Genomic DNA, 26,985 nt, shown 5'->3' with positions numbered 1-26,985 from the left:
GACATGGGATAATGGTCAAACGCAACATTGTCCAGACCTGTTATCATCTAAAGTAGTTTTCATCTTTCTGGACTCAACTTAAACACCAGACTTGGTTTCTCCCATTAGTATTTCTCTCTCCCCCTCCCCCCCCCCCCGCTTCTCATAGAGCTGAAAAAGTATTTGGTTATTTAAAGGACCACCATCATTCATATAAACTTTCCCAGTGCATATGGTCATTATTTCTGGACCTACTTTTAGGTACCTACTTTTAGGTACTCATTTGGGAGTACCAGACGCAGGTCCTTTTCTGCGCAATTCTTTCCTGAAGAATTGTGAAATTCTTCCCTAGCCCATTCCAGCAAGTGCCTCCCCCCACGTACTTTAAAATGAGCTTTGGGGGGGGGGGATTAAAATTCAAGGCCATTTATGGCTGGAGTTTTGTTTATTTATTTATATTTTTTTGGAGTGCTGTTTTAACATTTTTGGGCTTGTGGGGATATTTTCCAAAAGGTGAAGTGTAACCCACCAATAAATGACAAAATAAAATATATAGCAGCAACCATTTTTGAAACCCCACCTCACTTGTTCCTGGCTCTTTTTAACTTACATTCCTAACCTTCACCAGCAAACACAAGGAAAAAGCAAACAAACAAAAAAGCCAGAATTTGTTTTGCAAACTGGCCAAGGAAGATGATTGTTGTGCCACTATATATGTATTTGTAAAGAAGCAGCTCCTCCACAAGTGTGACCCAGCTAAGGTTAGTTTATTACGCACATTTCACTAACAGAATCATAGAATTGGAAGGGACCCCAGGGGGCATTCAGTCCATATCCCTGCAATGCAGGAATGGCATATAGGGAGGAGACCAATGAGAAATTTCTCTCCGATCCCTACACATGAGTCTGTGATCATATTATTAATAATAGTCTTGGCAATTAGAGCTGTGCACAAACAGCACTTCAACAATCACCTTAAGCCATTGAGAATTATGCCTGCTTTGTCTGAATAGAGCCCTTCTGGACTTTGCTTCTTGCTCAAGCTCTGCTGAATGGCCAAGAAGAGACAGAATGTCGGCAGCGTGGGACTGAGGACTGCCTGAAGCAGTGTGATTGCTACATGCTAATAGGGTGATCCCAACCATTTAAAAAAAAATCACATAGGAATTTTAGATGTACGTCCTGTAGAACTCCATGGGACTTAGCTCTGTGTAGACCTGAACAGGACTGCACTGTGAGATATCTAACAATAAAATACAGGCAGGTCATAGACTGATCATTCTCTACTATTCTTTGTGGCACACAATGGCCTCACAGATATATCAGACCTGAGAAGTAAGATGCACACACACACACACACACACATTCACACTAGCAAAGTAAAACACAGCTGGTAACTCTACATTTAAAACCTTTTCTTTCAGCAGAGTGCCTTTGAAATGTTAAAATATTTATGCTTTCTGAAATGCAATGTGCACAAACAGAACTTTTTTCCTGCAAAGCATTAACTTTTTTAAAAAAGTGGGGCATTAGAAAGTTGTGCTGTAGTTGGTGTTCCTGTTCCATAATCTACCCATTAATATTTCACCAGTGAAACTTAGAGAATGGGGAAAATCTTTTGAATTTTGTATGGCATGACAAACGTCCAAGAGTAACGAAAGCTACTCTGGCAAGACTCCCTGGGGACGAGGGTTTAGGTCTTCCTGTTATTGCCTTATGCTCATCTATGTCATCTGCACTTCCTGGCAAGATGGGTTTTAGCAGGAAGTAATTCTCCATGGAAGGAGCTAGAAGAAAATTATTTTAAGACTCCACTGGAATATGTTTTGTGCACTGACGTCAGTATTAGATAAGGGTACAGGTTAAAACTTTGAATGAAGATCTGAGGATCTGAAAACTGATCCAGACAGAGCCCTCTTGCCATCAGTTCTGTTTATGGACAAGTTCAACAAGGATGGTTTTTTTGTGAAACTTTGACAGATGAATGAGGGCAGCTCCCACTGGATGGACTGATGAGGAGAAAGTTGTCCATTTATTCCCTAATAAGAATTGCCTGTGGAGAATACTGATTTCCCATTTCAAAACTCCCTTCAAGCCGGACATTTCATACAAACTCAGAAAACTCACTTTGTCACCCTATTTCTCTAACCCTTTCTGGTTGTGAATTGTGGTGTCTCTGAGGGAACATGAAACTTGGTGGGACTCCTGCAGACCTCCTGCTGCATGTGGCTGCCATTGTCCTCCCCAGCCCAGAACAATACGCCCTGGGATGATGCTACATCATGACATGGTGTCCTTCTGAGGGAGGGAGGCCAGTGCCCACTGCCTGTCACGGGGGACCATTTCCCCCCACATAATGCCGCTCAGAACGACACTCCCACCATTCCTGAAATTACATGACTTTTAAATTGTAGATTAGTTATTGGAGATATGGGATATAGCTTTCACAGAAAGGTTACTTAATATATGAAGATAAGAGAATGAAGAACATATCATGAGGTTCTGGCAAAATGGGAGTTTATTTCTACATTTCTGGAAATAACATGGTAAGATTATGAATTTGACACTGTAGCAATAGATGCGAACTGAGTATTTGAAATGTGATATTGTTTGCATTGCAGATATACTATACATTTCTTCCCTAATAAAAGAAATGTTCAATGGTATTGTGTTCTCTTTTTGGTTTTCTTTCATCATGTATGGTTGCAGTCCAAGGTTTGACCATTACAAAAACAAAATGACCCTCGTAGTTTTCTTTTTTTTAATCTCTGAGTTCAGTTTGCCTTTGCTATCTACCATGTGCCCAAACCCTGTTTTAGAGTAGTTCTCCAATCACATGAGAAAGGACCACCTTCATATCACCCTGAAGTCTGGTGTTTTGCTTTGCTGGGCTGCACAGTGCAGCCAAAGAGCGAGAGGGAGAGAGATGGCTCTCTCATCAACCCTAGTATTCCCATTCAATGTGATGATGCTACGCCAGTTTCCTGCCATGCACATCCCTCATCACTTCCCACTGTCTCCTGCAGTTGCCCCCTCCTCCAATCCAGTGGGATATATTTCAAAGTCAGAACTACTTATATCACTGTTTTTATTTATTTATTAGATTTAGCCACAGTCCTTCAACAAAAGATCTCAGGGCGGTTCACAAGATAAAAAAATACAAGACAAAAGTGCAAATATGCAGATGTTAAATAGCATGGAGGATCAAACTGAGCCCTGAGGAACTCCACGTTGAAGGCTTAGAATCATAGAATCATAGAGTTGGAAGAGACCACAATGGCCATCGAGTCCAACCCTCTGCCAAGCAGGAAACACCATCAGAGCACTCCTGGCATATGGTTGTCAAGCCTCTGCTTAAAGACCTCCAAAGAAGGAGACTCCACCACACTCCTTGGCAGCAAATTCCACTGTCGAACAGCTCTTACTGTCAGGAAGTTCTTCCCAATGTTTAGGTGGAATCTTCTTTCTTGTAGTTTGGATCCATTGCTCTGTGTCCGCTTTTCTGGAGCAGCAGAAAACAACCTTTCTCCCTCCTCTGTGTGACATCCTTTTATATATTTGAACATGGCTATCATATCACCCCTGAACCTCCTCTTCTCCAGGCTAAACATGCCCAGCTCCCTTAGCCGTTCCTCATAAGGCATCGTTTCCAGGCCTTTGACCATTTTGGTTTCCCTCCTCTGGACACGTTCCAGTTTGTCAGTGTCCTTCTTGAACTGTGGTGCCCAGAATTGGACACAGTACTCCAGGTGAGGTCTGACCAGAGCAGAATACAGTGGCACTATTACTTCCCTTGATCTAGATGCTATACTCCTATTGATGCAGCCCAGAATTGCATTGGCTTTTTTAGCTGCCACGTCACACTGTTGGCTCATGTCAAGTTTGTGGTCAACCAAGACTCCTAGATCTTTTTCACATGTACTGCTCTCAAGCCAGGTGTCACCCATCTTGTATTTGTGCCTCTCATTGTTTTTGCCCAAGTGCAATACTTTACATTTCTCCCTGTTAAAATTCATCTTGTTTGTTTTGGCCCAGTTCTCTAATCTGTCAATGTCGTTTTGAAGTGTGATTTCAGCTTCACAGGGCTGAAAAGCATCACCATCTGAGTAGGACCAGAATCACCACAAAGCGATGCCACCTACGCCCAACTCAGACAGTCTCTCCAGAAGGATGCCATGGCTGATGGTATCAGAAGCTACTGAGAGGTTGAGGAGAACTCGCAAGGTCACATATCCCCTGTCTCTCTCCCGACGAAGGTCATCATGCAGGGCTACCCAGTTAAAAATGCAACATTTGCCATGTTGACTACACAGGAATCTTGCAGATGTTTCTGGGATTATCTGTTGGTAATATAGATATATTTTTGAGGGTTCGGGAAGGCTGCATTGGGCTGGCCCATTCATTTTGCAGCCATTCCACGGGAGTCACTTGGCTCTAGAGGTCAAGCTCATTGGTAAAGGATGGGTGACAGGCTGCTCTGGAGACTAACAGGCTTACAAAGCAGATTATGAAGAAGGCAGAACATTAGTACGGGCAAAGAGTACCATGTCTGTAGAATGCCCTCCCAACTCTGTAGGCCTGTATGCTTTGTGAAAACATTTTGTTGTACCCAGGCACTTTAATAAGTAGTTATGTTTAGTTGTGCTGGTTTGATATTTAAACAAACAAACAAATGCTTCAAGATTACAAATCATATCTTGAACAAATCATATATGTTAAAACAGCAGAGGCAATAGGAACATGAGAGCATTGCAGTGGTGGACTGAAAGCAGGACAGGACACATTTGGGGAAAATAAAGAGGTATTGTCACACCCCATAAAGATCTAAGCATGAGTTACAGGATCTCTGTAAAGATTACAGAGATAATGTGATGTGATATGCTTCGAACATGCAAAATAAACTATATAATTGCTAAGGTTTATCATTATGATCGTCTCTAACAATGGAATCTTGAAGGGAGAGAAAGATTCTGCCACCTCACATTACTAAGCATTATAGTAATGCCAGCTGGCAGCGTTGGGGCGGGGGGAGCCTTGGAACAAATGCTTTCTGCCAGATATCATGCGCCGCATTCAAAGTTTAGAGCGCCATGGTGCTTTTCTTTCAGCAGACATGTTCTGCTTTCACGGAAAAGAACGTGAGCACTTTGCTGCTACAAACGATGAAGGGCAGAGATTCCTTTTACTAGACCCATATCCATTAGTGGAGGGGGGGGGGTGTATTTGGACTTTTGATACCATTTAGCTTATATAATACTGTTTGTGAAGAGCAACTCAGTGTCCCTCACAAGCTCACACGTCCGCCACAGCTAGGCCGCAGTTCAGCAAAAGCATATCTTTGCATCTCCTTTTGTGCGCCTTCGGAATACGCCATTTAAATGCATCCTTCCTTCAAATTATTACTGCAGGGAGAGAGAGAGAGGACAGTAGATGTGAGACACTAAGAGGCACAGTTATCTTGGGCTTTTGATCATTTAGTTTTCCTTACCTCTGCACCTGTTTAATATTTCAGACTTGAGATACTGTCTTTTATGTCCTCCTTTTTTCTGCCATCTGTTGACACAATTCAGTTTGTGTCGCCTGGGTAAAGTCCAGCTGGCAAACACAGAAAGTGAGCACATTCACTTCCCCTGAAATTGCAGATTCGGTTGGTGGGGGAGAACGGGGTGCGCTGGGGAGCAGCGACTGAACCTGCTCCTCCAGACTACGGTAATAGCTCCTGAGCTAAGAAGCCCATAATTGCAATCAGCGCGGAGGCCAAATTTTCTCCATACGCAGGCATCCTTTTCTCTCTCTCCCCACCCGGCTCCCCTGCCCCACTTGTATGTTGTAATCACAAACAATAGGAAATGCAGGATAACAATCACGATGATAACAGCTGCACTCTGGGGTCACGCTTTACATATTCCCCTCTTAACAATAGCAACGTGTAACTCCATCTCCGCACCGAGCTCTGAATAATTTATTTATAGATGCCATATCTATTTTCTATGACATCAGAATGGCTTTTCATAAAGGGAAGGTCACCCAGATCATTCTACACAGCAGCCCTGAAGGATTACAAGTATCTGTTCTTAATAGATAGAATTTAAATTTCAGGAGGCAGGCGGGTGTGGGTGGTGGGTTATTGCAAAATAAAATGAAATGTTCTCTGACACTGGCTTGTTTTGGAAAACGGTGACATGCCATTGTAACATTAATGTCCCCATTTCACAGTGGAACAAACTAGTGAGGAGAATCAAGAAAATCATTAACTTTTCTCTTGTGCTTGACTCTTCCTAAAGCTGCCAGTTTTTCCATGGACCACAAGAGATTGTGCAATTTCTGGGAAATCCAGCTAATTGCAATAAAATAAATCATTTACCAGGTGTATGAAAAATGTGCAAAGGTTCGATTTAGTTCTTATAAAATGGTTTCAAAAATTTAAATATACAAATTTGACATTTTTACTTGAAAATTATTATATTAGATCCGGGACTTAATTTATCCCATTGTGTTCATTTCTCCCATTCCATAGCATTTAAATATATTTCATTTTTCTTCTATCCCCTTGTTAAGCATGCTTAATTCACTCACTCCTTTGATTATAACTATGGGTATTTGTGTGTTTGTGTGTGTGTAAGTTGCTTGGAGACCTCTGGATGGCAAGCAACTAATAATTTTAATAATAATAATAATAATAATACAGTGGTACCTCGGGTTAAGAATTTAATTTGTTCCGGAGGTCTGTTTTTAACCTGAAACTGTTCTTAACCTGAAGCACCACTTTAGCTAATGGGGCCTCCTGCTGCCGCCGCGCCACCGTAGCACGATTTCTGTTCTTATCCTGAAGTAAAGTTCTTAACCCGAGGTACTATTTCTGGGTTAGCGGAGTCTGTAACCTGAAGTGTCTGTAACCTGAAGCGTATGTAACCCGAGGTACCACTGTAATAATAATGGGTGATATTTATTGGTTTGTTGCTTTGTTTAAATATTTATAAACTGCACTTTCACACAAAAAAATACAGCAAGGCAGTGCACTGCAAAATAATAATAATAATAATAATAATAATAATAATAATAATAATAATCAATAGCAGCAATAATAATATAAGTAAAAACAGCAATAAATACTGGTCAGCAACTTGTCTGAATAACACAGTTTTAATGAGATGTCTAAACAAAGACAAGAACAATTCCTACCAAACTTCTACTGGCAGGGAGTTCCATGGGGCAGACATGTCACCTGAAAGGCTTGGGCCCTAGCAGAGGTCGCCTGAACCTCAGGGGTATGGGGAACCACAAGAAGAGGCAGTGTGGTGTAGTGATTAGAGTGTTGGACTAGAACCAGTGAAACCAGGGTTCAAATCCCTGCTCAGCCATGAAACTCCCTGGGTGACCTTGGGACAGTCACAATCTTGCAGCCTAACCTTCCTCAAATGTAAAGGGGAGGAAGAGAAGCATGTATGCCGCTTTGAGCACCTGCAGAAAAGGTGGCATAAAAGTGCAATAAATCCTAGAAAGTGCCACATAAGGGGATCATAGGCTGTGTGCACATTAGCAGCTTAACAGGCAGCAAGATCATTTTTCCTTGCTGCATTTCAAGATGCATTTGCAAACTGCTGTACACACCAGAGAGCGGGCAGGGATGTCCTCAGCTGTTGTGCATTACCTGTCTACTTTCCCCACACTTGCAAGGCCCCAATCCCAATTTGTGAAGCTGTCATCTGTGCATGAGCCATGGCCTTCACAGATGTACACACACCAGCTTAAACAGGTAAAAGGTAAAGGACGCCTGGACGGTTAAGTCCAGTCAAAGGCAACTATGGGGTTGTTGTGCTCATCTCGCTTTTCAGGCGGAGGGAGCCAGCGTTTGTCCACAGACAGCTTTTTGGGTCGTGCAGCCAGCAGGACTAAACCACCTCTGGTGCAACAGGACACCGTGACGGAAACCAGAGTGCACAGAAACACCGTTTACCTTCCCACCAGAGCGGTACCTATTTATCTACTTGCACTTTGATGTGCTTTTAAACTGCTAGGCTGGTAGGAGCAGGGACAGAGCAACGGGAGCTCACCCCGTCACAGGGATTCGAACCGCCGACCTTCTAAACAGCAACTCCATGAGGCATAGAAGGCACCCATCCAGCTATCTTAGGGACTGCATTCCAGATTTGTGTAGCATTTACTAGGCAGCGGAGGTTTAGGACCAGTTTTCCTTCTCCTAGATGGGCTCCCTTCCCAGCTTGACAAGCCCCATCTGCCCCCCACTTCCCTCTACAGCACATGCAGAAACCGCCTTCTTGACTGCTGGACCCACTGTTGGTCTTGTCCGCTTAGTCTGCCAGATCCTCCAGGGGAAGGCCCAAACTCATTGAGGGTTTGAGACCCATTGGCTACCCTCTCCTGGTTTTGCCAGCCAGTAAAAGCTGTTCCCAGGTTGTGGCCGCTGTCACATGCTGACAGCTTATAGCAGCCACAAATGAAAGCTGAGCGCAGGGTCAGAGGCATACAAAGGGGGGGCGGGGGCGCTCACTCCGGGTTCCATCCCAGAGGGGGGGTGCCAAAATCCCCCCTGGACGAATCGTGCCGCCACACCACGATAGGGCCCCTGCCAGGCGGATTGCGCCACCACGCTGCAATCACCCCCCCCCCTCCTGAGGATCATGCCGCCATGCTGAATGCCCCAGCACTCTGGGTACAGGGGCAGCTAGCTCCGCCACTGTGCAGGGTACCCCGCCCCTCCCCATACTTAATTTTAAAGCGCTCACATGCCAATTATGCAAAACTTTGAAATGACTTTCCCTCAGAGTTGTTGACTTTCTAAAAAACTTGTTCAAAAAAAGAGCTCTCCACATATAATATACAGTGGTACCTCTAGTTGCGAACTTAATTCGTTCCAGAGGTCTGTTCTTAACCTGAAACTGTTCTTAACTAGAGGCATGCTTTTGTTAATGGGGCCTCTTGCTGCTGCTGCGCCGCTGGGACATAATTTCTGTTCTCATCCTGGGGCAAAGTTCTCAACTCAAGGTAACTCTTCCAGGTTAGCGGAGTTTGTAACCTGAAGCGTTTGTAACTCGAGGTATTTGAATAAGAAATAAAGGAAGGCTTATTTATTTCTCTTTTACTTCTCACCCCTGGGCAATCTACCATAGTCTAAAAGACAAGGTCTCATGACTGGCAGCTGGCTGGTTCCTTATAATCCGAGTCTGCATCCAGTCTGGCTAATTACAGCCTATGATTACCAATCACTGAACATCGCTGTCACCTGCCATAGCTTGACAGGATGGTACCATCTGTGCCCCATGGCCGCAGTATGGCAAGCAGGCAAGAGGTCACAAAGAGGGGCAAAGAATCCTTGGTGGGTGGTAAATGTGTTACGGACATGACAGCTGAGTGTCATTGAAGCATATGTATTGAAAAATATGTATTCACAGCTGAAGATGCTCTCCTGAGAAAGAAGTTGCCTCTGCAGCATGGCAGGGATCACTCAATATTCTTCAACAAAATGCAGTTCAGACAAATCTCTCTTTTCCCACAAAGGTGAGCACCTGCACACAAATATTAAACCATAAGTTATGGTTCTTAAAAGGAAAGCTGTTTTGTGCTTGATAATAAAGATGCAATGTATCACAGTGTTCCTTGCTCGGTTTTTTGGTTGCTGGGAGAAGGATGTGCATGTAAAACATCCCTAAATCTTGGCCCGGGAACACATAGCTTGGATAACAAGGGATAACAAGCATGGAGCCACATCACTCTCACTTCATGCCTGGAGAACCTCTGAGGACGCAAGAGGGTGATGGGAAACCTGGTGACACAAACAGTTTGGCCGAATAACACAGGTAAACAAAAGGGAGGGAGTCCTTGCCTTCCTGTAGGAGTGGATAACTGGGCCACAAATATGGGGAAAGAGGGTGCCAACTAAATAATAATTCCTCCGTCAACAGGTAGTAGCAACGTCTCCTATACAGTGCAGAGCAGGGGTAGTCAACCTTTTTATACCTACCACCCACTAATGCATCTTTCTGGATGGTAAAATTTCCTTACCGCCCACCAGTGCTCAATGGAAGAATTCAACTTATGCCGTAGAACCCCCAACTGCCCACCTAGAATCCTGAAACGCTCACTAGTAGGTGGTAGGGAACAGGTTGACAACCCCTGGGTAGAGGAAGAGCTTTGTTGGCCATGAAACCCTGCATGCAGGATAACTCCTGACATACACAAGCCAGCGAGGACAATGGGGCATACAACCACCTTTGTGAGTGAACACAAAGCTTCTGCTCTCCAGCTATTGCTACTGTTGGACAAATACTTGTGACCCCTTTGGGGCCAGATCCTTGGCATATATAGTAAGTTTTATGCAAACACCAAAATCCAGCCTCCAACCCCCAAGATGTAAGTCATTTTTGTTCTTGACTTATGAAACACGGGTTATTTTAACAATGGTTTGCTGTTGCATCCAAACCTAGCAGTCTTGCTTAACCATTATTTGTTTGACCACTCCACCTTGGTGTTTACTAAGTTACAGGTGCACAAAGAGCAACTGGGGAGGGACCAAGCTAACCTACTTGCTTGTGGGATGTCTCATGGTTTATTGAACAACCGTGGTTAAAACAAGCCATGGCTTAATGTTATGTGCAGCAATTATTGGAATGAGAGGTATTTCAGAAAGAGCTTTGCTGTGAGAATAACCAGCAAAATAAGTTGTTGTTTTTTTAAAAAAAATTATTGAGATTTTACATTTTTTTAAAAATAAAAATATCATAACATATAAAAAAAATACCATTCCCTAATTTCCCCCTCCCCTCCACAACTTCCCTCAGCTTCCTCTTCTGGTTTTTTGGCATATTATCTCCTCCTGCTTATTTGTTATTTCTTATTCTTTTTTTAAAAAATAGTCATTATTCTTCTCTTATCATTTTAAAATTGTAATTCTAATTCCTACATTTGTTTTCTTAATTGCAAGTGTTTAATCAAACCACAGAGCCTAGGAGTTGCCAATCAGAAGGACGGTGGTTCGAATCCCCGAATCTCTGGCGGGAAGGTAAGCGGCGTTTCCGTGCGCTGCTCTGGTTCGCCAGAAGCGGCTTAGTCCTGCTGGCCACATGACCCAGAAGCTGTACGCCGGCTCCCTCGGCCAATAAAGCTAGATGAGCGCCGCAACCCCAGAGTTGGTCATGACTGGACCTACTGGTCAGGGGTCCATTTACCATTTTTAATCAAACCCTGCAAGTGATTCCATTTCTTTACATTGATTCTGTAAGTATGACATGAATGGTTCCCAGTCTTTCTTAAAACCTCTATTGTCCTTGTCTCAAAGTCTTTCCATTAGTTTTGCCATTTCAGGATATTCCATCAGTTTCCCTTGCCATTCTTCTTTAGTTGGTATTTCGACACTTTTCCATCTTTGTACTAGCAATATCCTAGCTGCAGTTGTAGCACACATGAAAAGTTTTTTTCTTCTCTTTTGGCAAATCTTGACCTGAAATGCCTAGCATAAAATCTTCTGGATTTTTCACAAAGGTTATCTTAAACATTTTTTTCAGTTCATTGTAAATCATAGCAATCGTAACTTGTGATGCATCACGTGAAATGCATTCCAACATCCAAAAATGGTGCCAGAGCTGGTGAAAGGGAAAGGTGGCTTGAAAGTGTTCATTTTTTGCAAGCACCGATAGGACTGCATGCAAAGATGGACAGCCAAGCTCATGTACCTTCATCCACTATGTCCAGGAGGCAAGCAGATAGCTTGTGCAAATTTCCCACTGCTACACTTTCTTCGTACCAGGTATAAGACCTTAAAATCTGTTTTAAAAGCATAAATCAGTTTTACTTGTGAACTACCACCATATTTTGTAAATAACTGTTTGGTACGACCTGAGAAAGTCTCGAGGAACACAATTTTCATATAAATTGGCCAGGGCTGGAGGAGTACGTCTGACAGCTATACGAAGGAGCATGCAGTGAAGGAATCCTAATTTATCTGCAGTACAGCAAAATGAGGGAAATGTGGTTTATGTACTAAGCTGCTAGATCATTCAAAGTGCTGCTGCATATTAGCTTGCCAGAAAAAACACATTGGTTTTTATGACAGAGAAGTCTTGATTCTTTCCCTCATTTTAAATTACTGTATATATTAATATAGTCTTCTAGTTTTTCCCATCCTATTCCTTCAGAGATCAGAACTAGCCAGCAACCTCTAAATGAAATAGTAGCTGCTTGCACTGCTTCTTCTTTTGTTGTTGGCATTGAGAAAGGCAAATTTGAGGGAGGAGATGAGAGAGGGAGAATGGAACAGAGACTTAGGCACCATCTTTAAGATCCTCAAGGTTCTCTCAAGATTGACTAAAAGGAGATAATCGCAAAACCATTGAAATCTGAAAGGGCTAACTGAACAGCTAATGGGCCAGATAAGAGCAGCTCATAGCTCCAACCACTGGCGCTGGAAGAGGGATTTTAGAAGCACATGGAACAGGAAGTACAATCCAACTACACTTCCTGCTTCCTTCCTCATAGCATCACGTTCAAAATGGGCATCAGGCAGGGCCTTCAGTTCATCAGTCACGCACAACATCCCTTTGTGTTTCCCTCAGAATTCTGATGTACCAATGATAATCATGCCTTAAAGTAACAAAGTGGAAAAGTGTTGGCCGGCTTTGTCATTTTTTCAGAGCAGTTGTTAGACAAGAGTGGGAGAAAGCCTGTCATGCTGATAATTATCCTCAAAACTATTTTTTTAATGCTTCCTATTTGACAATTGCACATTTTCATGCATGTGCTAGTATGCTGGGGTACTGGGCAGGATGAGGCCAGCAAGAGCACTTCTATGTGTGCTATGTACAGGGGCTGCTGCCCTTCCCTTGTCTCCTCCAAAGCTGGTGAGGGCAGAGGCAACAGGGACACAGCAGTGGTGGATAGGCTCACACCCCAGCCCAAACTGACCACACTGGGAGATGTTTCCGTTTTTCAGATGCTCAACCTTGGGCAGATAAATGTCTGTTTGTATGGAACATGCCGAAGCTTTCCAACCAGTCTCACCAACGTAAAAATGTTACTTCCAGGAGAGACTCCACCACTTGATACAGAATGGTTGTATGAGAAGGAACTGGAGCTGATACCAAGGGCCTTCTCGGTGGTGGCTGCTCCGAAACGATGGAACTCCCTCTCTGGAGAAACTAGACTGCCTCCCTCCTTGCCATCCTTCCACCAGCAAGTGAAGGACTTTCCGATTCCAACAGGCTTTTGGGAACTGACAACTTTCAATGACAGGGCTAGCGTCATGTTGCTTTTATTATTTTATTATTGTAATTATTTGTATGGTTTTAATAGTGTGTGTGTGTATGTGTGTGTTCCATCAATCAAGGTTTATTTCATTTCTTTCTATATTTATAGCTGTTTATTTTTATGTTTATTTTTATTTTTTAAATTTGTACCCCACCATCTGACTGGGTTGCCCCAGACACTCTGGGCGGCTTCCAGCGCATATGAAAACATAATAAAACATTAGGAGCAGGAATCTGCATCTTGCCAGCCTGCAGATACCTAAGTTCCCACCAGCTTAGTTCCCGCTCCCCCACTCTCTGGGCTTTACTTTATAGATTATAAATGCTGTATTTATCTGTCAATCATAAAACGTGACTTTTTACTGTATTGTGATGTTTAGTTTTAGTTGTTTTAGTTGTTGCCTTGTTAACAGTGTTCTTTAGATTGTAAATGTTTGTTTCACTGATGATGCCTTAATTATCTTATATGATCTATGCTGCATTTGTGATGTTCTGTTGTGTTCTACCATGTTGTCGTTATTAGTTGTTTGTGAGCCACTTTGGGATTCATTTCAATGACAAGAGGCATAGAAATATACTGAATCAAAACCAAACCGAGCCACTTGCCGCAGCTTGCGAAAAGCGACTGATGACGTTGCGAAGCGAGTGGTGGGCGGGACCGTGTCCCACGCGAACGAGGCGTTGGAGTGACGTCAGGCTCCTTGGGAGAGCCGATTGCGCCGCGCTTCCTGGGGGACGTGGGGAGAGAGGACGGGGCGGAGACGCTGTTTCCCAACGCAGCCAAGTAAAACACCCAAATGAGCTTTCCACCGTGTCAGCCAACGTATCCCTCCGGCCGCGTTAATGAATTTTTTGTAAAAGAAAAGCCCCCCCTAATGAAATGTATCCCGTTGGTCTCGTCCGGCTTCCCCCCAGCGCCGACTAACTGACGTCGAAGACGCCGCGGAGAGACGCGAGCCGACGGCGCATGAATAATTCAGAAGGAGGCGGGGCCTGAGGGCGCGGCGGGGACGTTGACAGACTGGCGAGGGGCGGGATTGTGATGCGTGACGGCCGTGACGGCAGTTCCGGGTTCTTATGCGGGCGGCTGCGGCGGGGCTGGCGCTGCTCAGGCGGGGCTGACAGACCGGCTGCGGAAGAAACGAAACGCGGGGATCCTGTGCAGGGAAAAGAGGCGGCCGCCCTTTGGGGAGGGGGGGTGTCTTCCCAGTCCTTTCTTTTGCGCAGGCCGTTCGTAGGGCAGGACAGTAGAACATGGAGGGGCTTTGACAGGAGCTGCTAAGAGCACCAGATCGAGGGCGGCGGGGATCGCTTCAGTTTTTATGCAGATAAATGAGATCGATAGATAGGCAGATATATGTATTTATGTACATACCGAGAGAGAGAAATCGCTGGTTTCGGAAGGGGTTTTTTTCCTATGATTTTTTCAATGTCTTCTTTAAAGCGGGGGCTATTTTTCAGCACAGGGGGATTTCCCCCCAGTACTTTAGTGACGTGAGGAAATCCATTCAATAGAGTTGGACACCAGTCATAAACAGGGCTGCTTCTAGATATACATATACTGAATTTTTTATTATTATTTTAATAACTTTGACAATATTCCGTGAAGGGCGGTGGTTGTTCTCCCCCCCCCCTTTTTTTTTGGTCCAGGACCGGTTTTTGTTAGTTAAAACCCTCCCCCACTTCTCTCCGCCCCCTGCCCCCCCCCCCAGGAACCCAAATACATGATTTTTGCAGCCGAAGCCTCTTTCAGCAACGAGCAGGGAAGCTCTGGTTTCGCCATCGCTGGGTACTTTGGGGGCGAAGCAAGCCAGGAAGGAAGATTAGCTCCCCCCCCCCCCCAAAATAAAATCTGGGCAGCAGCAGCAGCGCGGAGGGGGAGAAAAGAAGAAGGGCAGCCTTTGCATTGACTGAAAGAGCCGGACTCTGCAGAGAGGGAGAAAAAGGAAAGCGCCGAGCCAGCAGCAGCAGAAGCAGCAGCGCTTCGGCGGAGGGAGGCGTCGCCCTCGGTCCTTCTCGCCGCTCCGGACGCCGCTTCCCCGAGAAGCCGAAGCAGCTTGTCAGGGGAGGGCGAGCGCCGCTGGCGGGGCTGAGCGCGGGGAAGGCGAGGCTGGAGCGGCGGGCGAAGCGGGCGGCGCCGGCGGCCCCCACCCACCGCTCTCCTCTTCTCTCCGCCCCGGCCGGCTTTAAACCCCGACCCGGACGAGGGAGTCGCCTGCTGCGTGTCACCCAGCGGCGGCCTCGCGAGCTGAGCCGCCCCGAAGGCTCGCTTGGCCCGCGCCGCCCTTTCTCCTCACAGCGAAGCAGCCCAAGCGCCGCCGCCAGCGCGGTCGGACCCCCGGCGTCCCTCGGCTCGCTCGCTCGGCCGACCCCGATGTGGCGCCCGGCGGCGACGTCGGCTGCCCGGTGGTGGTGAAGCGGCGCCGTCGTCGCCCGCTCCCTTCTCGCCCTCCTCCCTATGGAGTCTCCCCCCAGCAGCAGCAGCACCAGCAGCCACTTGCTGGGCAGCGCCGGGAGCCTCCTGCCCGGCGGGCTGGGCTCGGGCTTCAGCAGCCTGCAGAGCCCCGAGCTGGGCAGCCCTCACGGCGGAGGCTCCTCCTCGGCAGCCGCGGCCTCCCCTCCGCCGCTGCCCAGCTTCGGCACGCCGTGGTCGGTGCAGACCTCGCCGCCGCCTCAGCAACCGCCGCCGGGCCAGCAGCAGCAGCCGCCGCCGCAGCCGCCTCCTCCGGCCGCCTCAGCCGCCGCCGCCATGGCTCCTCCGCCCAGCCCGGAGTCGTCGTCGTCTTCGGAGGGCGGCAGCAGTTTCTACGCGGCGGGCGGCGGGATGCCGTCGTCGCTCAACCCGGCTTTCTTCCAGAGCTTCTCGCCCGTCTCGACCCACGCCGCCTCCGTGGGGCCTTTCGGAAGCCCCTTCTCGCCAGCGCCGCCGCCGCCGCCGCCTCAGATCAGTTTACCTCAGCAGCAGCCGCAGAACCGGCGCTCGCCCGTCAGCCCGCAGCTGCAGCAGCACCACCAACACCAGGCGGCCGCGGCCGCAGCGGCAGCCGCCTTCCTGCAGCAGAGGAACTCCTACAACCACCACCAGGTGGGTGCTGCGGGAAACGGGGGGCCTCGGGGGTCCCGGGTGGGTGGCGACCCAGAGGAGAAGATCCAGCTCTCTGGCAGCTATTGCCGATTACTGGCCCTTTCCCCGATCTGGCCCTCTAGTCGCCTGGGCGCGCCGTCCCATCAAGCAGTTTGGACCTATCGATGGAGCGATTGAATACATGATCAGGCAGGAAAACGGTGTATTAACAGTCGCCCTCCCCCATTTGGATGGTGGTTTAATGGCGGGAGGGCTGGGTAAAGAGGAATTTAATTGCTTACAGAAAGCTGGTGGTGAAACAGGGTTTGTGTGTTTCTGTGTGTGTGTGTCAAAGGAAGAGGAGTGTGTGTGTGTGTGTGTATCTAAAGAGGATGTCCTATGATATGAGTGGGGTTGTTTTGGAAACGTGTGTGCATGCATGTTATTTTTGCTTTAAAAATTGTTTTTGCTGAAAACATAAAAGAATGGGGGGGACACACATTTCGAATGCATGAAAATTGAGCAAGGAAATATGGTGGCAAGTTCTGTTTAGGTTTAAGGCTTCTCAGGTTTGAACCCTGTCCTATAGGGTTGCTCTCTTCCAAGAAGAGTTTGCCATGTATGCTGTGGCAGGAATCTGTTTTTGAGGAGAACGACTGAGTGAGGAAGGGGCTGGGGGGCCAAAGAGAACAGTGGAGTGAGCCTGGGCAGGCTGTGTGTGCGCACATGCCAGAGAGATTTTTAAGGACACAAATGCACATGCTGAAGTGTCAGAGGAGTGTCAAGCCGCCAGCTGGCTAGTGGAGCATGGTGGGGGCCCCAAGGTGCCTTCCTTCGGAGAGAGGAGTTTTTCTAGGGGTTGGGAGTAGACAAGACGTACCACACCTGACCTCTCGGTCCAATGTGCTCACAAGGGAACACTTGTGACCACGTATATGGCTTTTCTAGTGCAAAGGTTACCTCAGGGTAGGGGCAAGAGGGAATAAATATGTGCTATAATCTTTAGGATGATTTCACAAGTTACAAAATTCCAATGTGAAAAATAAGTCGTAAAAAAATAAAGATAAAATGAATCCTGTGTGTACGTCAGTTGTGTGCGGATGATCTTATATGTCTGCTTTTTTTGCACAGTATGTGTGCATTGGGCAATCAACCATTGAGGTGTAATTGTCACATACGGCGTTCTGTATTGGACTTACATTGTGCAATACATGAAAGCGCTTTCTTTGTTGGAATTCGGTAATATGTGAAGAAGTCCTAGGAAGACAAAGGAGACCTTTAACTCCCACATCTTTTTCTTAGTTTCTGTTACAGTAATTCATAATAAATTACTGTACTAGCATTCAGTTGGCTGTTCTCTCTTCCCAGTCCTCTTGATCAAATCTGCAGTCTTAACCCACTTAACTGGCAGAAAGCCCTATTGAATTCAGTAGAACTTACTTCTGAGTAAACATGGTTAGGCTTTTTCCATTAAATATTTATTCTCTGTATATATAATATGGCCTAGACATTTCATGCACTTAACAATACAATCGGTGCAACCTTATGCATGTTCACTTGTAAATAAACTAGGGTTTCGATGCTGAGATCTGCTGAATTTTACTGCTAGTTTTTATTGTTTATTTTGCATTGGGTTTTTCCGCTGGATATTTGTAAATGGTTTTGTATTGTATTTTTACCTAACGATGATAGCCACTTTGCGGAGTATGAGCTCAAAAAGCAGATTATCAGTTTTTTCAAACCAAATAAATTACCAAATAAATAAGTTCTGTATTCAGTACAACTTACATCTGGATAAGTATACACAGGATTTCAGTTATGAAGGGCATGGGTGTAGCGGGGGGGGGGATCAATCAAAATCCTGGCTACGCCCATGATGAAGGGTCTACATAACTTATAGTTATGTTTAAGCAGTATTCACTGGGTTGTTATACTGGCTACCTATAGATTTTATTTGCTTTTATTGAATAGTTTTATTTTGCAGTGAATCAGCAACATCATAACTTCATAATGAACAGAACAGGGCAGTTTTGAACATCTGTTTCAGACAAGTTTATTAGTTTATAGTGACTGTTTTTTGTTTAAACGAGTTATACATATGTGTAAACCAACAACCATAAGTGGTAGTCCAAAATTTGGCATTCCAATCCACACACCCATAAATTGGCCTAAAGCAGCTTAAACTGAGTATCTTGATTTATCCAGGTTGTGAATAGGTCTGTACACAAATTTCCACTTACGTTTTATTTTGCAACACTGAGCTATGTGCTAAGCAGCTTGCATAAGCAGCTGTAGATGCCAAGAAAAGTTTTAGTGTGGTATTTCAGGTTGTCCCAGTCTTTTCGCATGCAGCACTTACTGCTGCTACCTTATGGGTGGGCTGAAAACCTTTTCTCCCATTGGTTGGAAGCTTTCTTCTTTCAATGAGCTCTGCATACTCACAGTAATATAAGTTTACAGTTTCATGTTTTCTATAACAGACTAGCTTTAAACTTCCTTGTTCATCGGGTAGTGTGCTGCATTTTGTTTGTGCTCTAGTATTGTACATTTATGCTTAGTATTAAACATTTTCCTTCTAATCTTTTTATTGATTCATTTAAAGCTCTTTAATGTTAAAGGCCTCTTGCTTCTTCTTGGAACAAGCTGGCCTAGTAGATTGCTGCTGCTCCCATTTTACAGATGGCTGAGAGAGTAAGTGGCTGCCTAGCAGGTCAAAAGTGGATTGAGATCAAATGTCACCCATGATGGTGTAGAATCTAATTATGATTGTCTGTGTAACCAACTGTGTTTCTGTAATAAAGACCTACAATGACAAAACAAAAAAGAATTATAAGTTGTATTTAATGGAGAAACTAAAATAAGATTTTTTAAAAGTACAGTATCGTTGATATTCACTATTCGGTCTATTGTTGGACAAGCTAAGAATTACAGAAAGAATTTCTAAGTTTTTCACAAAGCAAATGAAATCTCTTCTGCCTTTTGTGCTTTAAGCTTTATAAATAGTAGTACTTGGTGGGCATCAGACTAGCTGTAAAGATGAAAATCCTGTTAAATCCTGTTACCTTCACTGTTAGTTTTACAGTATGATGCATATTTCTCCTAAAAATTGCAGCACGAGACATTCAAGACTGACAATGTCTATCTGCAATTATTTAGGACTTTAGTGTCTGCCTAATTATCCTACCCAAATGTTTTATATATCTTCTTCACCAGGATGTATCACAACAGTCTTGAAAATATTTCACTTTGAAATAATTATATCGTGACTGTTCCTGTGAGATACTAGCTCTCATCATCCCTGACGATTGGCCATGGTGACTGGGGCTAATGGGAATAGTAGCCCTCTAGTTGTTGCAGTACTATAAGTTGCCCCTCCCAAATTCTTTTTAAATGTATGGGGTTGTTGTTTTTTAAGCCGTGTTAAATTAATAACATTGGACACATTGCACAGCTTATCTGAAAGATAAAGAACTGAGTACACATAAGTATTATGGACAGTTGAGCTAGCAAATATCTGTGGGACATTAAAGGTGCAGTCTTATACAGTACTTTGATCACCTGGGGGCAAGCACCATTGAACACAGTAAGACTTAATTTTGAGTTGCACTTTAAGCCTTGCATACTTCTGTAATCCTGAGAGAATCACCTCCCTTATCAAAATAGGAAGATAGTGTTATTGAAATAGGGATAAATACTTACTATTACTGTGTGTGTGTGTGTGTGTGTGTGTGTGTGTGTGTGAGAGAGAGAGAGAGAGAGAGAGAGAGAGAGAGAGAGAGAGAGAGAGAGAGAGAGAGAGAGAGAGAGACCTTCAGTGGTATGTATAAAGCAAGTGTCAGTTTTCATTTTAATTATTTATGAATAATGTTAGAGATGGGACACGGGTGGCGCTGTGGGTAAAACCTCAACGCCTAGGACTTGCCGATCGTATGGTCGGCGGTTCAAATCCCCGTGGCGGGGTGAGCTCCCGTCGTTTGTCCCAGCTCCTGCCCACCTAGCAATTCGAAAGCACCCTTAAGTGCAAGTAGATAAATAGGGACCGCTTTATAGTGGGAAGGTAAACGGCGTTTCCGTATGCTGTGCTGGTGCAGGCTCGCCAGAGCAGCTTCGTCACGCTGGCCACGTGACCTGGAAGTGTCTTTGGACAGCGCTGGCCCCGGCCTCTTAAGCAAGATGGGCGTGCAACCCCAGAGTCGGTCACGACTGGCCCGTACGGGCAGGGGTACCTTTACCTTTTAATGTTAGAGATACAGAACAGTGAGACTCTGGACTGCAAGTTCAACCAAGCACTCAAGTTGAGGAATTGCAAATATTTCCTAATTTGTGAGAGAACAGGGCTGATCATTTTGGGATATTATAAATCTGGCATGTAGTTTTGACATTTTTCTTTAAAACCTGATTCATCTGTTTCCGTCTACACATACAGCCTTAAGGAAATAGATTCTATTAATAAGTGGCAACTTTTGGTTTTGTACTCTTTTAGTCAGTCACATCTTTGCTTTCATTAGTAGAGGGGCACTAAAACTTTTTTAGAGAGAGTGACTGTGGGACTGATCTCGCAGCAAGAGAGGAAATTAGCAGAAAGAAAAATATTTATTTTCTTGGTATTATAAGATTAGTACTTAAAGTGGCTGGGCCTCCAAGTTCTGCCCTAGAAAAATAACATGCAAAAATTGAGATGGGAATAGAGAGCTTGAGCCTCTCATAGCAATCGCCAGAGATACCTATTGTCATTCTCATGTCACTACTACGTACAGTGGTACCTCCTGGATGTGAACAGGATCCGTTCCAGAGCCCCGTTCGCATCCTGAAGCGAATGCAACCCATGTCCGTGTGTGCCGCGATTCATCGCTTCCGCGCATGCGCGTGACATCATTTTGAGCGCATGCGCGAGCGGCGAAACCCGGAAGTAATGCGCTCCGTTACTTCTGGGTCACTGCAGCGCACAACCCGAAAATACTCATCCCGAAGCTACTTTAACCTGAGATATGACTGTATATGCTAGTTTTATCAAAACTAAGAACTATGTTTTGTGTTCCTCCTGTTGCCCTGATCCAGAAAAAGTCAATTTGGTTTTAATAAGATTGTAGTATTAAGCTTATTTGGGAGTAAGCGGAATTCTGAATTCAGCAGGAATAATTTCTGAGCAGTCATGCATAGGATTAGGCTGTGTTACCAATACTTTTTAAGAAATTGATCAGAAATATTTTCAAATAACTTTAGTATTTCTCCTCCTTCACCTCCCCTCCTCAGCCTCTTCTGAAGACATCACCCTGGAGCAACCATCAGAGTACTGGCTGGAGCACAGGAAATATGTCTTGGGGAAGTGTGCATGGTAGAGACCATCGTAGAACTGGAAACATGGGAATTCCAGGAACTATGAACCAGATCTCTCCCTTAAAGAAGCCGTTTTCTGGTAACGTCATAGCTCCTCCCAAGTTTACTCGTTCTACTCCATCGCTGACTCCTAAATCATGGATTGAAGATAATGTTTTCCGAACAGACAGCAACAGTAACACGCTCTTACCCTTACAGGTAAGAATGGTATGTAACCACAGCCTTTCGATGTTGTTCAACTTTTGCCAACATACTGTTTTTTAAATAAGCAAGATGGCTGAAAATGTACTTTCTGACTACAGTTAACATCTCCTTAATATATAGCTTGTGTTGTTTAGTTCTCTCTGTAGATATTGAATGAGATAAAACTGAATACTTCCTTAATCATGCAACTTTTGTAACGTTTATACAGTGGAGCCTCCAGATACGAACTTAATTCATTCTGGTACGAAACTTAATTCATACGTACCCCAGAAAGTCCACATCTAGAGGCACCGCTTCTGCGCACGCACGCGGCGTGATAGAGTGGTACTGCGCATGCGCACGTGGTGAAACCCGGAAGTGTACACTTCCGGGTTGGCCACGTTTGCAACCCGAAGGTTACATTACCTGAAGGTCACGTAACCCGAAGGTCCACTTTATATTGTCAGAGCAATGTTTTGCACCCTGAAACTTGCTATGAAAGTCAACAGTCAGTACGGTGGAATACTTAGCATTGCGGATCTTGATACTGCATTAGTATAGCAATGACTTTCTGCTGGAATTGCAAACATGGCATTGCAAATGTTTAGATTTGGAATGCAAGTATTCTCTTTTTTATACTTTTGTCATATGATTTTCCTTGTAAATTAACTCTGGTTTCCTTGTCAGTTTTCCCTGCGTTTCATACCACTGAAATGAGCAACTTGGTACTTAGAAAATCTGGGGGGAAAATTGAGTTTTTATCACTTTTGCATAAACTACAAAACAAGGCAATAGCAGAAATATCAAAGAAAATGTGTTGTATTATCACTTCTTTCAATGAGTACATGAGTGATGTAGACACATATCAAAGAACAACTATTAATAAGTCCATATGCCATGCTTTTCTTCAAAGCATGGCATATGGACTTATTAATGAAAATTATTTGTCTTAGTATGAGTAATATAGTCCCACCATAAAGTAAAGTATGTTCTGGGTGTTTGAGAGCTTTGGGGACTTTACATTGTACATTATAATTTCTCTAGTTGTCAAGTTCCATGCATTGTTATACCATAAAGAAATTTGCAGATCCTAGTGTCTTCAATTTTTGCAACATGGATAATCCTAGGCGGTACCAGCAGCCATGTTGTAAGTTCTTTGGGGTGCAGTCGTCAAGTTTGGTTGTGCCATATATTTAAAAGCCAGCCTTGTAGAGTTATTTGAATAGAAGTTTTGAAGATAATGGAAAACTAATGAAACACATTATGCCATGACTTTTTTTTACAATCAGACACTCCCAACACAGGTGAAAAGATGTTCCCTGGGCCCCAAGAGTCTGGTGCTGTTGATGTTGTGTACACTAGCAGATGTTGCAACCAAGGCTAGGATTAGAGTTCAATAAGATGTTATCCAGAGCAATGTTAAAGTATATTGCACATAAAAAAAAATCTTAATAGATAACAGTGGAGTGGCTTGCCTAGACAGTAATGAGAAAACAATCTGTGTATAAGATCACAAACTATAAATCAACCATGTTGTGTTGAAAATGGAATTTCAATGTAGATCGCCTCAGATCAAAGATACAGGAGGCAACACTTTCATTTGACATTGAGTAGGCCTCTAGTGGGCATAGTTTTGTGTTCCCCATTTAGGCTGGAAGCTTGCATCCTGCAGGGCAGAAATGTGTAGAAATGATGTTGAAGTAACTGGATTTAACTGCAGCAGTTGGCATTGTATAAATCTGTGTGTCCTATCTTGAAAATCATCTTTCATTCAACACTTAGTTTTTGCATGTGCTAGCTATTAAGTTCTGAAACTTCATAATACTATTGTTGGGCCAGCTTTTCTTGATGCATTTGTAGATGTTTGAGTGGCACAGAAATTTGAGGTATCTGTGTGTCAGTGATACACGTGCACTTGTACAGAATTTAGTGGCTTAATTTTTTTTTTTATAAAGTCTCAGAGTTTATATTGCTTATGGTTTTGGGAATGCAAATTGAAAATTGTTCCACACACAATGTAATTTTTTTTAAAAAAGTGTTATGGTTAATATTGCTGTGTTGAGAAGCAACTTGGATATTGTGTACTGGTAACTGGGTGGAGTTGTCATTCAGGAATAGGAGATCTTACTCCATTTTGCCTTGACTGTTAATACTGCTTACTATACTGCTAAACCAGTGTCCCATAAATCAACAGAGTCTTTCCTCTACTCTTCCCCCATTTGAAAGTATTCTCAAAGTACGAAAAATACCTTAATACCTTAAAAAATACCTTAACAGTGAGGTTAGTAGTCAGTATGACCATTATCTTTCATTTATTAATGTGTAGTGGCATTTCCATTACAGTACTTTGAGAAATCTGGAGATCACTTTCAAGGAAGTCTTGTTGAGAAGGAATTGAATTTTCCTAGTACTGAAAACACAATACTTTGCTATTGGGAAAACATGAATTTATTCCTTCTACACTTCTTAGTGCTGTGTGAAGTAGATTTCATAAATGTCTTGCGACATCCATGGTAACAAAGGATGCATGTTTGACTCCACCATTTTATACAGTTTTTGAAACTAATTTTATCATACAGTATTGAAGCTAAGCTCTCCCAGGCTGTAACACTAAAGCATGTGAATTAAAAAGAAGAGGAGCAGCATGAGCTACAGACATTCTCATTCTGACCTTGTAGTATTTATGTCAGGTCTACTTTTTTATATAAAAAAGTTAATAAACTTTAATCTGTGAAGTTGATAGTAGTTAGGATCATTTTGTTCTGTATAGCATGAAATTGTTTATGAATTGTAAGCAAGCAGATAAAACAAGTATAAGACAATAGGATTATTATTATTGTTGTTGTTGTTTCCCACACTTCTGGAATAGCAAATGGCTTTTGCACATTTTATGAGTGGAGAGATTGGCAGCTATTGTAGCTGAGACAGCACCATAACAGTTCAGTTATTCTTCTGAGTATGTTCTATGATTGTGATTATTCCTCATTGCATCTTGGCTGCGTTAAGTATGGATGATCTACACGGGCACCTTTACAGTGCTATCTTCCAGTTACTGTATTTTTCGCTCTATAAGACGCACCAGACCATAAGACACACCTAATTTTTGGAGGAGGAAAACAAGAAAATAAATATTCTGAATCCCAGAAGCCAGAACAGCAAGAGGGATCGCTGCGCAGCGAAAGCAGCGATCCCTCTTGCTGTTTTGGCTTCTGTGATAGCTGCGCAGCCTGCATTCGCTCCAAAAGACGCACACACATTTCCCCTTACTTTTTAGGAGGGAAAAAGTGAGTCTTATAGAGCAAAAAAAAATGGTAATTCTCTGCCTTTGTTATATGACATGATTATTCATGCCATCCTACTGGCTTATTGGCTTCTGCTATTAAAAGCAAAATTGCAAGATCTTTTCCAACAAACACTGTGTGATCTCAAGGTAAATAAGGATTTTATTTTATATTCACCCAAAAGGAAAGCAATGCCCAACCTGGTGATAACAGAATAAATGATATAAGGAGGGAGCTGCAGCCCAGGATAGGAAAAGAGGTAGTAAGGGAACACCTAGCTACTTTAAATGAATTCAAATCTCCAGGGCCTGATGAGCTGCATCCAAGGGTACTAAAGGAGCTTGTGGATGTATTTTAAGAGCCCTTGTCTATTATCTTTGAGAATTCTTGGAGAGCAGGTGAGGACCCTGCAGACTGGAGGCAGGCAAATATTGTCCCCATCTTCAAAAAGGGGGAAAGGGATGACCCAGGAAATACCAACCGGTGAGCTTGACATCGATACCAGGGAAGATCCTAGAACAGATAATTCAACTGTTGGTCTGTGAGCATTTAGAAAGGGATGCTGTGATTACTAAGCCCCACCATGGGTTTCTCACAAATAAGTCATGCCAGACCAATCTGATTCCTTTTTTTGATGGAATTACAAACTTGGTAGATCATGGAAATGTTGTGGACATAGTGTATCCTGATTTCAGTAAGGCTTTTGACAACGTCTGCCATGATATTCTCACAAGGAAGCTGCTAAAATGTGGGTTGAACAAGGTAAATGTTAGGTTGATTTGTAGCTGGTTGACTGACTGAATCGAAAAAGTACTCATTAATGGTTCCTTGTCACCCTGGATAAAAGTAACAAGTGGGGTGCCACACGGTTCTGTCTTGGGCCTGTTGTTGTTTAATGTCTTTATAAATGACTTGGATGAAGAAATTGAGGGGATGCTAATCAAATTTGCAGATGACACCAAACTGGGAGGGGTAGCTAATGCTGCAGAAGACAAAATCAGAATTCAAAATGACCTTAACAGATTGAAGAACTGGGCACAAGCTAACAAAATGAATTTCAGTAGGGGCAAATGTAAGGTTCTGCACTTAGGCAAGAAGAACCAGATGCACAAATATAGGACCTGGCTTACTAGCAGTACATGGGAAAAGGATCTATGGGTCTTGGTGGCCTTATTACCTTTGGTGCTCTAAAATGCTATGCAGAAGCTAGTATACTAGAACCCCAACAATACTTTCCCTGTGGAGTGGAATATGAGCACAAACTGCACCCAGTCATGTGGGGCAGAACATTTTGTAGCTTTATTTTCTGTGGAAACTAAGTATGGATGTGCAGAAACAAATTTCAAATAGTTTTAGACAAGCTAGGCACTTTCAAAAGTTTTAGCTTAGTGCATTAAATACAAATAAAACAGCCATACTAAATTAGGGCACCAAATTCTGTAGGGCACCAAATTCTACTCTCCTTCCCCCCATGCTAACTGAAAGTTTTCAGATGTAAGTTAACCTGCAAATTACCCTAATTTGCAGGCTAGACAATGAGATTGAATTTTCCAGTTCATTTCCCCCCTCAAACCCCATTTCTCTGATTGCACCTGTATGTTTTGCCCTATACATCTTGCGCTCCCTGATCTAGATGTCAAATACCCTCGTTCATATGCACTTTTAGCAAAAAAATAAAATATGCCATCAGTATCTAATCACAGATCTTGTGCATCACATGTAGTTTGTCTCTGTAATACTGTGGTGCCTCGCAAGACGAAATTAATCCGTTCCGCGAGTCTCTTCTTCTTGCGGTTTTTTCGTCTTGCGAAGCACGGCTATTAGCGGCTTAGCAGCTATTAGCGGCTTAGCGGCTATTAACGGCTTAGCGGCTTTAAGAAAA

At 43.8% G+C, this 26,985-nt stretch overlaps 1 protein-coding gene across 4 annotated transcripts in view; it reads left to right on the top strand.

The window, feature by feature from the left end:
• The first annotated feature begins 15,637 nt into the window (after window positions 1-15,637).
• The window catches only part of CPEB2 (cytoplasmic polyadenylation element binding protein 2), a 61,377-nt gene continuing 50,029 nt past the window's right edge, over window positions 15,638-26,985 (top strand). The window contains exons 1-2 of one of the 4 annotated variants that reach the window (XM_081925628.1): window positions 15,638-16,323; window positions 21,556-21,846. In XM_081925628.1, coding sequence (XP_081781754.1) covers window positions 15,697-16,323; window positions 21,556-21,846 — 918 coding nt within the window. In that variant the 5' untranslated portion in view covers window positions 15,638-15,696. The remainder of the gene's footprint in view (window positions 16,324-21,555; window positions 21,847-26,985) is intronic. The other 3 variants (XM_081925629.1, XM_081925630.1, XM_081925631.1) reach the window with 3 other exon arrangements.

This window comes from Podarcis melisellensis (genome assembly GCF_964234715.1).
Source record: "Podarcis melisellensis genome assembly, chromosome: 9".
Classification (NCBI taxonomy): Eukaryota; Metazoa; Chordata; class Lepidosauria; order Squamata; family Lacertidae; genus Podarcis; species Podarcis melisellensis.
Note: the sequence above shows the minus strand (reverse complement) of the source record. Positions and strands in the feature narration are given on the sequence as shown.